We start from the raw sequence: 13203 nt of genomic DNA, 5'->3' as shown, positions 1-13203 counted from the left end.
AGTCTCTAGAAATAAGATGAAGCAGAACAAAAAGGAAAAGAGCAGAGAAATAGTGGATTGTCTTTCTAATCACACTCAACGCTGGTCAGAGAGCTTTAGGATGGTGTGAATCCCTACCTTGGTATCACAACTTACGAAACACCTGATAACCCTGGAGATGGTTGATAAGAAAGAGAAACAATCCAAGAGAACCCAGGGAAAGGACTCGGAATTTGAGAGGTTATAGAAGTAACTATTGGAGATAATTTAGTAACAACCTTTAAATGGACACGTTCTCATATGGAGGGTTGTAACTGTTTGATGTATAAAAAACCAAGAAGAAAATAAATATATTGCAACATAGTGGACCAAGAATATAAAATCTGTCTCAACTGTCAATATTCAGATTTTTTTATGATACACAGATTTAAATATGAATATCCTTAAGATCTTTATAAAAAGTTATCAGACTGGGTAACTCCTGGTTTCAACCCTAAATTAACATCTTTCCATTTCATTTAGATTAAAACTCAAATTCCCTGACCTTGAGATCCTTCATCAATGGTCCTTAATCCTGACTTCACATTAAAACCCTTGGGAAGCATTTTTACAAAAGTATCAATTTCACATGCTGAAGTGAGGCTCCGCATGGGTATTCTTTAAGCTCTCAAGTGATTCCACTGTTTAGCCAGAAATAACCCAAATGACCCGAGCCCTGCACCTGTCTAACCTCACTCAGTGTTCAATCTCTTCGCTCCCTCTGTTCTGGTCACACTAATCTGCTCCACATTCTGCCTAGGATTCTCTTCCCCGTATCTCCAAGTGGCTCCTCTTTGTCCTTGAGAATTGACCACAAGCATCATGCCTACAGTGAGGTCATTTCTGATGCTGGCCTGAATCTTTTCCTGTTATTTCTGAGAAATTTATTTTGTTACTTGATTATTTTCTAAGTCCCTCCATGAATGAGTGGAAAATCTATTAAGGCAGGACTCTGCCTAGTTTATTCACTTCTGTACCCTTAGCTCTAGAATAATGATGGGCCCCAGGAGTGCTTAATAAGTAATTACTGAATGGATAAGGGCTGAATGAATGAATAGTTGATACTAGCGAAGCACGAAACACCAGGGATAGAACAGAGGGCATAAAAATATCCCTTCTGCAATCTTTCTAGCAAATAACAACAATATTATCAATGAATTTAAAAATAAATAATGACCAGAACATCACCAATAGAATCAACAATGAATAATAACAACATTGGCTGAGACTTCTTTAGTATTTACCATGAACTAGGCACTCTTCTAAGCACGTTACATACGCTAACTCTTTCAGTCCTGCTAACATCCCTGTGTGGTAGGCACTGTTATCATTCCAATTTCATAGATGATGTACAAAGGCACAAAGATTAAGGAACTTGCCATATCAAGTGGCTGATGAGGGAGACTGAACTGAGCCCACCCTGACTGTTCTGGAGTCTGCTCCTATTACAACGTCTCTCCAAACTATTTGAAACCTTTTTTGAGTTTCCCATTTCCTCTTTAATTTCCTTATCTCTTCTTTGGGCTTTAGAATTAGACTTCGCTTTTAATGCACATACTATCACTTGCACACTCTGTGACCTTAGCCACAGTACGAACCTTTCTGGACCTCTGCTTTCTCATTGGTAAGGTTGGGAGAATCTAATCTTCAGAGGTGTTGTGAGTGATGGGATGAGCTGATGACTGGAAGCCCCTTGTACAATGACTCAGTGCTTTCCTGAGTGTGTATGTCCAGTCCAGTCCAGGTCCTCATTACTTTGCACCAGAGAGACTGCAACAGACTCCTAGCTCATCATGGTAGACTTGAGTCAGGAATCTGTGGGATGCCTGGCTGGGTGGGCAGCATCTGTATTTGGCAGGAAGGCAGCTGAGGTGAACTAGAAAAGTAAAGTTATTCACTTGATTAATAAACATGAGGGAAAGACCAATATGCAGATATCATGTTAAACGCTGGAATAATCATGTGGAAGAAGATACAGTAACTTCCTTCTAAAGCCTGAGTTCAGATCACTAATACACAGAAGAATCACTTTGTGGACATTTTCAACTATTGTTGCCCAGACCTATTGCTCAGTGGACCTAATGTGGGAAATGGATTTGTGTATTTTGAAATCTCCCCTAATAACTCTTGCTGTGAATCATGATTGAAAAATGGTATTTTTGAGGAAGACGTGGAAACCGGTAACTGATCAAGCAGTATGTAATAAAAAATTTAAATAGCAGTACAGTGAGATAAATATCAAAACAGAGCCATGCATGATAAATTATAAAAGCTCCCATTTGCTGAGTGCTCCCTATGAACTAGATACTGTACATATTTTTATAGATTTCCTTTTGTTATCTCTTTCATATTTAATAAAAATGAACGCATCACTGGTAGGTAGGCCGAGAGGGTGGAAGACACACAGTGTCAGGAGGCGAGCCAGAAGGCAGGCAGGCGTGGGCCTGCAGAGGGTTCCCTGGCACATGACTTTGGCTCTTCTGAGGTTCAAAGGCAGCAAGGCCAGCTCAACTAGATTCTCATTCCTGCAGGAACTTGGCCTCTGTCTACACAGGAAACCTGAAGAGGGTCATAAGCCATCATAGCCCATGGGGTCCAGTGATTGTTATTAGCACAATGGGGCCACCGAGGGCTTCTTAAAACACCACTTTGCTCATGGAGGAGGTAAGCCATCCTCCTCACCAAAACCTATGGTACTCCTTTACTTAGCATGGGAAGTTTAAAAAAAAAAAACAAAACACAGAACTTATCTGTTCATTCTTACCCAACTACAGGCATTTTCATTTCTCTCCCCTCAACACATCTTGTCCATCCATGTAGCCCCACTGCTTGTTCAACCTCTCTGGTCTGTCAGGAATTTCCTCCTTCTTTGGACGAACATCCTTAGGGCCTACAGGTGTCCAGCCCTGGGGCAGACCTGGTTTCTGCCCTTGGTAATCATAAGTTCACCCCACACCCCTCTTCCTTCAGGCTCGGGCATGAGTTCTCAGGCCTCAACGGGGAAGTGGTGAAAGGGGGCCCCTGAAGATGGTGACACCTTTTCCTAATAAAATTTGCTTGTATCTTACATCAACTGAGCCTCGACGATTAGAAGATGTTTTATTGGTATTTTCTAGTAGGCCCAACACAATGCAGGAAGGTCAAAAAAAATTTGATTAATGAGCTGATACTAACTTGGAACAGACAGGATCTTTGAAATGCTGTGATTTGCCAACTTAAAATGACTGTTTAGGGACACATAAACTGCTGGTTGTATCTCAGGACAAAAAGGACGACAAAGGGAGAGACGCACTCAGGAAGGAGCAGACTAATAGACCGACTGCCTGATGGCTAAGGAGGAGCAGTAGAGAATTTAATTCTCAGCTGCATTTTCCTTGAAGTCCCAAGGGGCGTGACTAATTAAGAAAAAGACTTCGAGTCTTCATTTCCCTTTTAGGAAACCTCTCTTTATCCCAAGCATGTAACATGACATCATTGTATAGCACAGGCTTTCTCTCCAGAGTGACGTGCTCAGAGAAAGGTGAGATGTTTTTGACCTTTCCTCCAATCTCTAAACTCCCAGTGGATGCTCCGGTTCTCACGGTAAACTTAGAAAACATGCCGGCTCTCAGCAGAGGGCATTGTGAGCTTATGGATTGGATCAGTTCTGGAAAAGATATCTGCTGAGAAAGAATCAGATTGCAATGTTTCCCCGCTCCCTTCCTCCTTCCCCAATGTTACATCATTTCGGATCATCTGAATTGTATATGGCTTTCTATTTAAGACAGTCATTTGTTGGCAGCCAAACTAGAACATTTCCTGTTTTTCCTCTCACTGTAATCAGGATTTGGCTGTCCAAATTAGGACTGCCCTAATTACTCCTCGGCAGGTGCCAATCTGGGGGAGGGCAATAAGTGGGAAGAGACGAAGTAAGGACACTTCTGCATCTTCAGACTCACACAATAAGGAAACACTTTCTCCCTAGCCTGAGAAACCTGATAAAGTAACAGGTAACAGGCACCATAGGGTTACATGTTACATGCACCTGTGCTGCTGTGTAACAACCACGTAAATGATTTTCTGTTTAAGCCTCTTCAAAGCTTCTCAGGATTCTTTTTCCCCACCTTAAGATAAACTCATCCTAGACCTGTAAGTCAGCAACTGTGGTAGATTACAACAGATATTACCCTGTAGAAGCAATGATCTGAGAGTGGGCACCAATAAGTGGGCGCTATTCCAGAGAATTCGATGGTATATTCTCTCGGGGGAAAGGAATCAAGATACTCAATGACCACAATATATCAAGAACCAAAAGCAATGGCTATATTCCCCCACCAAAACGCAGTATAGCACAGATACAGTTGCACTGTTTGAACCAAATGATGAAATAAAAATGACAGAGAAATAACTCAATACCTGTAAGAAGGACTGAGCCTGGTGAACAAAACTATCCGAGTTCCTGCCTAAAGCCAGCTACTACACTTACTACTGCATGACATCCCACCCCAGACGCAATTTAAGCAATTTGCCCCTTTCCCTCCTACATCAATAATCTTCCCTTTCTCCTAAATATTTTTTCAAATGTAAGCATGCACTTATTTCTGTTTAAAATAACACCTAAAACAATTTAAAAAACCTTTCATGTGACCTCAATTCACCAGCTACTACCCCATTTCTCTGCTCCCTTTTGCAGCAAGTCACTGTAAAAGTTTCGTCTATATATACAAGTTCTCTACTCCCAGATTCTTTTTTAAGCCCACATCAATCCAGGTTTCACTCCTATTACTCCAGAGAAACAGCTCTTCTGACAGTCACCAATGTCCTCCACGTTGTTAAATTTATCGATCAATGCTCAGTTCTAATGATGACCAAATACCAGTATTTGGGCCAGGGATCCCTCCAACCCTTTACTTGGTTTCCAGGACACCACATTCTCTTCATCTTCCTCATACTTCACTGATTGTTGCTTCTCAGTCTCCTTTGCTGGTTCTCCTCATCCTGCAAACTTCCTGAAGTTCATATACCTCTATCATATTTAAACTCACTCCTATAGAGATTTCATTGAGTCCGTGGCTTTTAAATACCATTAAATATACTATTTATATGTCAATGGCTGCCAAATAATATCTCCAGGGCAGATGTCTCTCCCTTTGATGCATATACCCAACTACCTCCTCTGTATCTCCATGTGGGTGTCTAAGAGACACTTCCAAATTTAAATTGTGATCTACGTGCCCCCAAACCTGCAGTGCCCTCCATCTCAAAAACTGGCAACTCCATCTTTTCATCATTCAAATAAAAAGTCCTGAGTTTATTTCTGATACCTATCTTTTTCTCTCTCACATTCTACATCCAATTTGGCAGGTAGGGGATTCTGTTGGCTGTCTCTTTCAAATACAGTTGACCCTTGAGCAATGTGGGGGTTAGGGGCATCAACCCCTGCGCAGTTGAAGATCCATGTGCTGCAATTGTTAAGTACGTGGAAAGGAACAAAGAATTGTTGAGTGACTCACCCAAGGGCAGGAAGATGGACAGAATCAGGACTCAACTCCTAACTCTTTTAACCCACATATTTGATCTCTATTCAAGCACAAACTTTTCCCCACACTTAGCTAATTTAAAGATGTGCAAAATGAAAAAAAAAATTTATTGAAAAAATCTGCCTATTAGTGGACCCATGCAGTTCAAACCTGGGTAGTTCCAGGGTTAACCACATATTCAGTGTTCAACCAGTTCTCACCACCTGTGCTGCTATCAACCAGTGTGAGCTGTCTTCATTTCTCACCTGGACCACTGCCACAGGCCCTGATCGGTCTCCCTGCTTCCATCCTTGCCTCTCTACAGCCTAGCCTCAATACCTATATTCTAAAATATAAGTTAGGTCATGCTGCTCGCAGGTACAATTCCTGCAATGGCTCCCCATCTCAATTAGAGTAGAACTCAACAACCCTACCGTGGCCTACAAGGCCCTACATGGTCCCTTTTGGACATCCGTTTAATACCCCTTCTGTTCACTTTATCCCAACCACACTGGCCTCCCTGCTGTTCCTGAGACGTGTCACGCAGAGTCCTGCCTTAGAGCCTTTGCCCTTTGCCAGGGCACCCTTTCCAGATATCTAAGTCCCCAAACCCCCTTCAGCATTTTCTCAGACCTCAACTTGACGGGGCCTGCAGAGGCCCCCTATGTAAAACTGCAGCCTCCTTCTCCCATACTCCAGAGTCGATTCACCCTGCTCCATTTTTCCCTGCAGCACTTACCATCTTCTAAAATGTTTTATATGTTTACACATTATATTTATTGTCTACCCCTTCCCTCCTATCTCTAACAGAGTGTAAACCCGATGAAGGCAGTGTTTTGTCTGTTTGCTTCACTGTTGTATCTACAAACTTTTGTATAAGTACTCAATAAATTTGTTAAATAAATGAAATTCTAGAAACCTAGTAAATAAATTAAGGATGGAGTAATCAACTATGTCAAAAGTTACTGAAATTAAATAATATTCTCACAGGTTTAATAAATTGAAGCAAGAACCTTGAGGCACAGAAATAATTCAAAGTACAGAATCACAGAACCACTGCTGATAATCTTAGCAGTACCCTGCCAGACAGGGGAAAATGCCTGCAAGCAAACGCCCATGGAAGAAAAGAAGGTAAATTACGGAAGTTGGGTAAGTTGGGAATTACAGGTAAAATTCTAAAACAGATTGCTCGTGATGGTTTGTGAACAATTAGGAAGTGGTATTCACTAGGAGCCAGAAAGAGCTCACAATGAACAAACCATATGACTATGTTTCTTTCCTAACTGGGTAACTCATTATCTTGAATGAAGAAATGGTAAATTTGGCTCAAGGTTAAGAGATCTTGTTTCAAACGGTTATCTGTAAGTTGTCCAAGATGAGAGATCTTAACAAAGCGTTCAGCAGAGCAGGGAGCGATGGGTCCTAGAAGGGAAGGGGTAAGAGGATTCTTGAACAAACAGCTGGTCTTGCTGGCTTGTACATGCCCACCCCAGGGAGACATGAGGGAGGGGTAGCTGCATGGTCAGGACTGGGAGGACCCCAGCGAGAAATCCAAGTCTCTTACGAGGTGGGTGATGAAACATAGGGGGGTCTGGTCATGAATAGTAGTAAAGGTAATTGTCATTGTTGTCGTTGCCATTGTCAAAAAAGCAGCTTATCATCTGAGGGGGACTGTCTATTTCGCTAAAAACAGTTCTAAAAGGTTGACATTTTCAAAGTAAGCCTATGAGGGAAGAACTATTATTACTCCTTTTTATAGATGAGAAAACTAAGGCACAGAAAGGCTGAGGAACAGTTCAAGGTCACATAACTAATAGGTGAAAAAGCTGGTATTTAAATTTAGGCCCCAGAGACTATTCTGGGGCTACAGTCTGGGTTCATTGTCAGAAAAACACACGAACCTCTGAAGCACTGAGTAACCTATGGGTGTCAATCTCAAAGGAAGTCTCGAGAAGTAGGCCGCCAAAACTCTCAACTCAGTCCTGTCCTGAGGAACATTTTAAAAAATGACACACACAAACAAACTAAAAGATTGCTTATAAAACCAAGAATGACAAGGAATTTGCAGGAATAGCTATGATTTTTTGATGACAGAGTGAGGATTCAAAAATATCTCAACAGACTGAAATGATGAGCCAAAAATAACATTAAATTTAATGGGTAAGTGTGAGATCTTGAATTTTAAGTTTTTTTAAAAAATCCCAGAACTACAGCATAGAACAAATAAGACTAATTTCAACTAGCAATTCTTCTTATATTTCCTTACCCCTCAACAGCCAAACAGCGGCCATGCCTACACATTAACATCTTTAATGTCTCTTGATCTGTCCCCTCACCTCCACTTCCCCCACCTCCCTTCTACCTCGATGTGACATCCTCTCTTTCCCATCCATCTTACACAAAGCTCAGAAAGGTCTCCCTACAGCACAGTCTGCACCTGGTACTCCCTGTAGAGTCACCTTCAGTGGCTCCTCACTCTAATTTGAAAAGGCCAAGCTCCTTGATCCTGGCATTCAAGATCCTCCATTTTGGCTTCGCCATCTTTTCCAAAACCCCAACTTGTTTTTCCTCTTTCTACTCTTCCTACCTCCTTGACACTGCTCTGGTTCCTTCATTCCTTTCAGCTCCTGAAGCTTAAATCCTCCTCATTCTTTGCAAGGCCTAGACCGTATCGTTCACCAAACCTTCCCTGCCTTCCTTAAGTAACTTCCCCTTAGAGCATGTCGTCATTACCTGTCTTTTTGTATTTTCTGTCATAAATGAGTGCTGTGGATATACAGGTCCAATTTCTTTGTCCCCTATTTTCCTTTCTACTCTCTACCAAGAATGTAAGCTCATTCAAGGTTTAATCAGAGACTGATGGATTTCTTGATCCCCACACACTCAAATACAATAAAAGGATGTAATAAGAAGCCCTGTGTCTTGCACTGGGTCCTGCAAAAGGAAGGCAGTGCTTTTGGCTGAAGTATGAAAGCATACCTGGGACACTGGGCTCAGAGTGAAGAACTCCTTTTTTAAGACAGACACTGCTTGGCTAATGGGTAATGGAGAAAGAAGACTGGGATGGTTTGAGGCCCAGGACATATCAGAACCCACGAATGTTAAGTTTAGGGGCAGGGAAAAAACCTAGTAAATGGACCATGAGAGCCATCTTTATATATTTGGAGGGCTTTTCATGTGTAAGGACAAAAGTGATTTCAAATCACTCCAGAAAAAAGGAACGATGTCCTGTGGATAGGGGACTATCGTTTCAAAACAAGACACTGTTCAACAGTGACCACTCTGCTTTGTCAATTTAGGAGGCTTCCCATTGCTTGGCATGTTGAGAGGCAGGATCATAAATGATGAGGAAAAGCTCACCTGCAATAAACAAGGTGCCAAGCCATACAAACTTTTTGAAACATTTCTGTCAAAATAACTAGAACAACAACAATATACCTATGACCACCAGTGGGATCCTAATTTTACCTTACCTTGGCAGGTTATGTATATAACGTCTCCATTATAATTAACATTCACCAACGTTACTATTTGTTAGAAATTATTGGCCACCCATAATGAAATATAAGAAAAAGAAGACATGCCTTGCTTCTTAAAAAAAAGTTGAAAATTCAATGGAGGTTAAAATAAAGACAAAAGCCAATTTTTAAAATGTTGCTGGGCTCTCACTTGGGAAACATGACATTGGTACAGCCACTTCAGAGTCTGGTTTGGTAAAGGTGAAAATACAATCTGTGGCCCAGAAGTGGAAAGCCTGAGATAACTAACCCAAAGCAATGGCTTTTGAAATTTTCATTTGTGTATCTCTTAAAGGAATTCTGAAAAACTATATTCTCCTCAAATTCTAAAGTTGAAATTTAGGTTTTTTTTTTTTTTTAGCATGAGTTTAATGGTTATAAAATATATAATTTTGGCACGTTATAAATATTAACATTTTAAATCACTATTTAAATATATCCAATGGAATCTCAATACCATAGGGATTTGATATCCTCCATAATACATTTAAAATATCCATAAATAAGCTCTTTTTTAACAGTTAGATATTTGTCTCTCTGAATTATTATTTCTTTATCATTTCCTCACCAAATTTGATCCTAATGGAATAAATCTTTATGCTTGAAAGTATTTTATTATTACTCTATTTGTGGTTTTCTGCAAAAAAAAAATTTGTACAAATTAAAGTCTAAAAATCCAAATTAAAATTTTATTTACCAAAAGATTAAAATTTAACCTATTTTTTGTTTGAAGTGCCATTATAATTTTCACTTAGTACACAATTGAGTTTAGCGTAATTGTTGATTATATGTATGATTTTAACCTAAGTGTATCATCATTCTTGATGAATAATCACTGAACAAAAAAAGTGAAATATTATTGGGAGTGCATTTTTCAATGAAATGGCTGGGTTTCTTTCCTTTGTTTGGTTCACGTAATTGTGGATAAACATTACTTATTGCTGGAGTGAAGGAGGTCAGGCATCAGTCTATGTTGTATTCCTTGGCCACATCAATATTCCCCAAACACTGCCTCCTGGCTTACTTATAATGACTCCTTACCATCTACTATGCAACATCTAAATTCCAAGTCAAATGTGTTAAGACCCTTTGTTATTTGGTCTTATTTTTCCTACTCAACATTACTTCCTATTACCTTCTACTAATAACTCTGTTCCATTCAAACCTCCTCCTCACTTCCCCTCAGAATGTCAGGCTACTATGTTGGTGCTTCCTCTCCATCCCTGCAATGCCTGTTTTCTTTTTACCTCCCCAAATCCCATTAATTTTTCTAAGGTCCAGCACCTATTTATTTCACCTGTGAGATCTTTACCCGACTCCAACCAGCCTACCACTCTCTTTTGGGTTTTATTCATTCCGCTCTTATAGTCTGCACTGTACAAGTAGTACCTGATTATGTGCTGGACTGTACCTATCTCTTCTTAATTATATATCACATAAAATCGAGGATTTTATTACACATTCTTTCCTTCCCTAATCGTTTCAGATCTTGTCAACCAGACCATAATTTGCTCCTATTATTAGCTTCTTATAAGAAATGCTATGATCTTTTCCACAAGCTCAAAGAGATTTTTGAACTCAGAGAAAAGAAATCAGAGAAAAAACTCAAGGTTTTCAAGTTCATAACAATGACTTTTCATTTCCACTGATGCTAAAAACAGGTGTAAGCATCCTTTCATGACAGTAGGAAGGCTATGGATCAAACATCAGGAGGAAGACGTTTGTAAAAAACTAAAAAGGAATTCTATTATAGATTATTAAGGGTTATTAAGAGTTCAAAATTGCTTTACTTTAGAGATCTTTTAGAATCACAAGAGGGACTAATTAAGGTGTGGAATTTCCTTGAAGAAGACAAATCTTACGATTTTAGACTTGCAGAAAAATCAAGGCTAACACTTCATCTAAACTACCCAATGGCAGTCCTAAGGGCATTTGTCCCTTCCACTTCCTCTGTTGGTATGACTATTCATGTGTCTAGGACACTATTTCTTTGGTACATGTTCTCATCAAGCCTCTTGACAAATTCAAGGATGGTCCTTTCCCACAATGGCGGAAAGATAGGCTATGAAGTACAATATCACCGACCACCACACGATCTTGACTTTGCTTAGCTTCCAACAGAAGCTCTACCTGTAGGCCACAGTGCAGGTGTCCTTGTACTCCTGGAGCTTCACGCACACCATGTTGAGGAACTGATCCGAGTAGGCACTCAAGTCATGCATCAGGTTCAAGAGGTCTTGCACTGTCTTCTCCACAATGATTGTGCTCTGGAAAAGAACATGAAGAGAGAGGACTCAGAAACCCATGAGTTTTTTGACTCAAGTCACATACAGGACGAGGAAGAACCTAAAAGGATGCAATCATTTAAGACACTTAAGCTTTCCTGGAAGGATCTGACATTTAAAAATATTCATTAAAAAAAAAAAAAGTATCTTCCATAGTGCTGACCTTCCAAAGACCTGAGACTGTGTATTTTATGGAAGGACACAGGACAGGGATTTTCCACTGGATTTCATGGAATTCTTGGCATCCACAAGATATCTCCAGCTTTTAAGAAGAAAATGAATATTCAGTTCAAGCCTGATTTATCACTCCCAGGATTTTACTTTGAGATTAAGGACCTATACAGGCAGCATAAAGAAAAAGCCTTCCAAACTCCTAATCTACATATTACTGTATATATAAAGTAGATAAACAACAAGGATCTACTGTATAGCACAGGGAACCATATTCAATTTCTTGTAATGATCTGTAATGAAAAAGAATCTGAAAAAAAATATATGTATGTGTTTATATAACTGAATCACTTTGCTGCACACCTGAAACTAACATTGCAAATAGACTATACTTCAATATAAAATAAGAATTAAAAACAAAAAAGAAAAAAAACCTTCCAGGATTTGTTTTAAAAGTTTCAAAACCATCAATCTATTAAGAATAACAACCAACATTTGTATTGTACCTCACGGCTCGTAGAATGTTTTCACATACACAGCATATGTTACCTCACTTGAAACTCACATAATAATATAATCATGTGATAATCATGAACACTTATTGGATTCTTGCAAGTGCAAAGTACAATGTTAGGTACTCTCCAGGCTTTATCTCATTTAATCCTCTCTACATGCCTACCTATTAGCTGAATCCCTTCATCATCCCAGTGTAAGGATGGGGAAGCAGGCTTAGAAAAAGAAACAAAGCAGGACTCTGGGCTTGGCTCTCTTAACTACACCATTCTGCCTCAGAAACCATTTCTCATGAATCATAGTATTTCCTACTGTTTTTGTCACTGTAGAAGCACTATCCAAATAGACTGAGATAGGTTTGAAAACTGAATGAAAGAAATATCCGAGGGAAAAAACAATAAGCCTATCTTCGAGACTGATAATCCTGTGCAGCGAATCAGTGCTGTATCTGAAAAGAGGCATATTCAATCAGTTCTCAATCTTTGATTAAGAAAAGACAGAGTTGTTTAAACCACTAGTTCATGACTCTTTCACAAGGAGCACAATTACCCTGGAGTGAATATTAATCACATACTTAGAAGCTTGGAATCCTTTGGTCAATAACTGGTTTGATGAATATGTATTTATTTAGAGTTACATAAGCAATGGTAGACTTAGCCATAATAGAAAACATTGAAAAATTTTTTAAGTCTGACAGTAACCAAGAAATAATTAAAGACATTTTATTATGTTTACATACAGACTATGGGATACAATTTTGGTTAATTTTTTTTTCTTCTGAAGATAAGAACAGATAAAAGTGTACAGCTTTTCTCAACACAACAGAGGAGTAGCTTGAGTTATGAGTTTACGTGTGATGCTTCTTCAGGATTATTTTGTGGCAGAGATTTCTTCTTTCCTTCCCCTTTCCCTGCTACCCCAAGTAAAATAATCAGAAGGTGAAAGGAAGGAGCAGTTATGTTCTGTTCGGCAAAACTCAGAGGAAACCAAATTACAGTCTCTATAGAATCCCCAAAGTTCAACTTCCTTTTCTGTATCGATTTTAAGATCAAAGCACTGCAGCTTCACCCTGTTCCATAATCCTGCTCCTCTGCATTTGTGTGTGAGTGACAGGAATTGATTCTGCTTAGCTACATGTCCCCATGCTGCTAAAAAGAATCTAAAATCATCACTCTGATTAAGAACACAGGATATCCTACA

At 39.5% G+C, this 13203-nt stretch overlaps 1 protein-coding gene across 1 annotated transcript in view; it reads right to left on the bottom strand.

Annotated features, from left to right (window-relative positions):
- Window positions 1-13203, bottom strand: part of EXOC4 (exocyst complex component 4) — a 698176-nt gene that overhangs the window by 141734 nt on the left and 543239 nt on the right. The window contains exon 12 of the mRNA XM_032483367.1: window positions 11165-11301. Within this exon, the coding sequence (XP_032339258.1) occupies window positions 11165-11301 (137 nt within the window). The remainder of the gene's footprint in view (window positions 1-11164; window positions 11302-13203) is intronic.

This window comes from Camelus ferus, chromosome 7 (genome assembly GCF_009834535.1).
Source record: "Camelus ferus isolate YT-003-E chromosome 7, BCGSAC_Cfer_1.0, whole genome shotgun sequence".
NCBI classification, from domain to species: Eukaryota; Metazoa; Chordata; class Mammalia; order Artiodactyla; family Camelidae; genus Camelus; species Camelus ferus.
The sequence above is the reverse complement of the archived record's forward strand: the minus strand, read 5'-3'. Positions and strand labels throughout refer to the sequence as shown.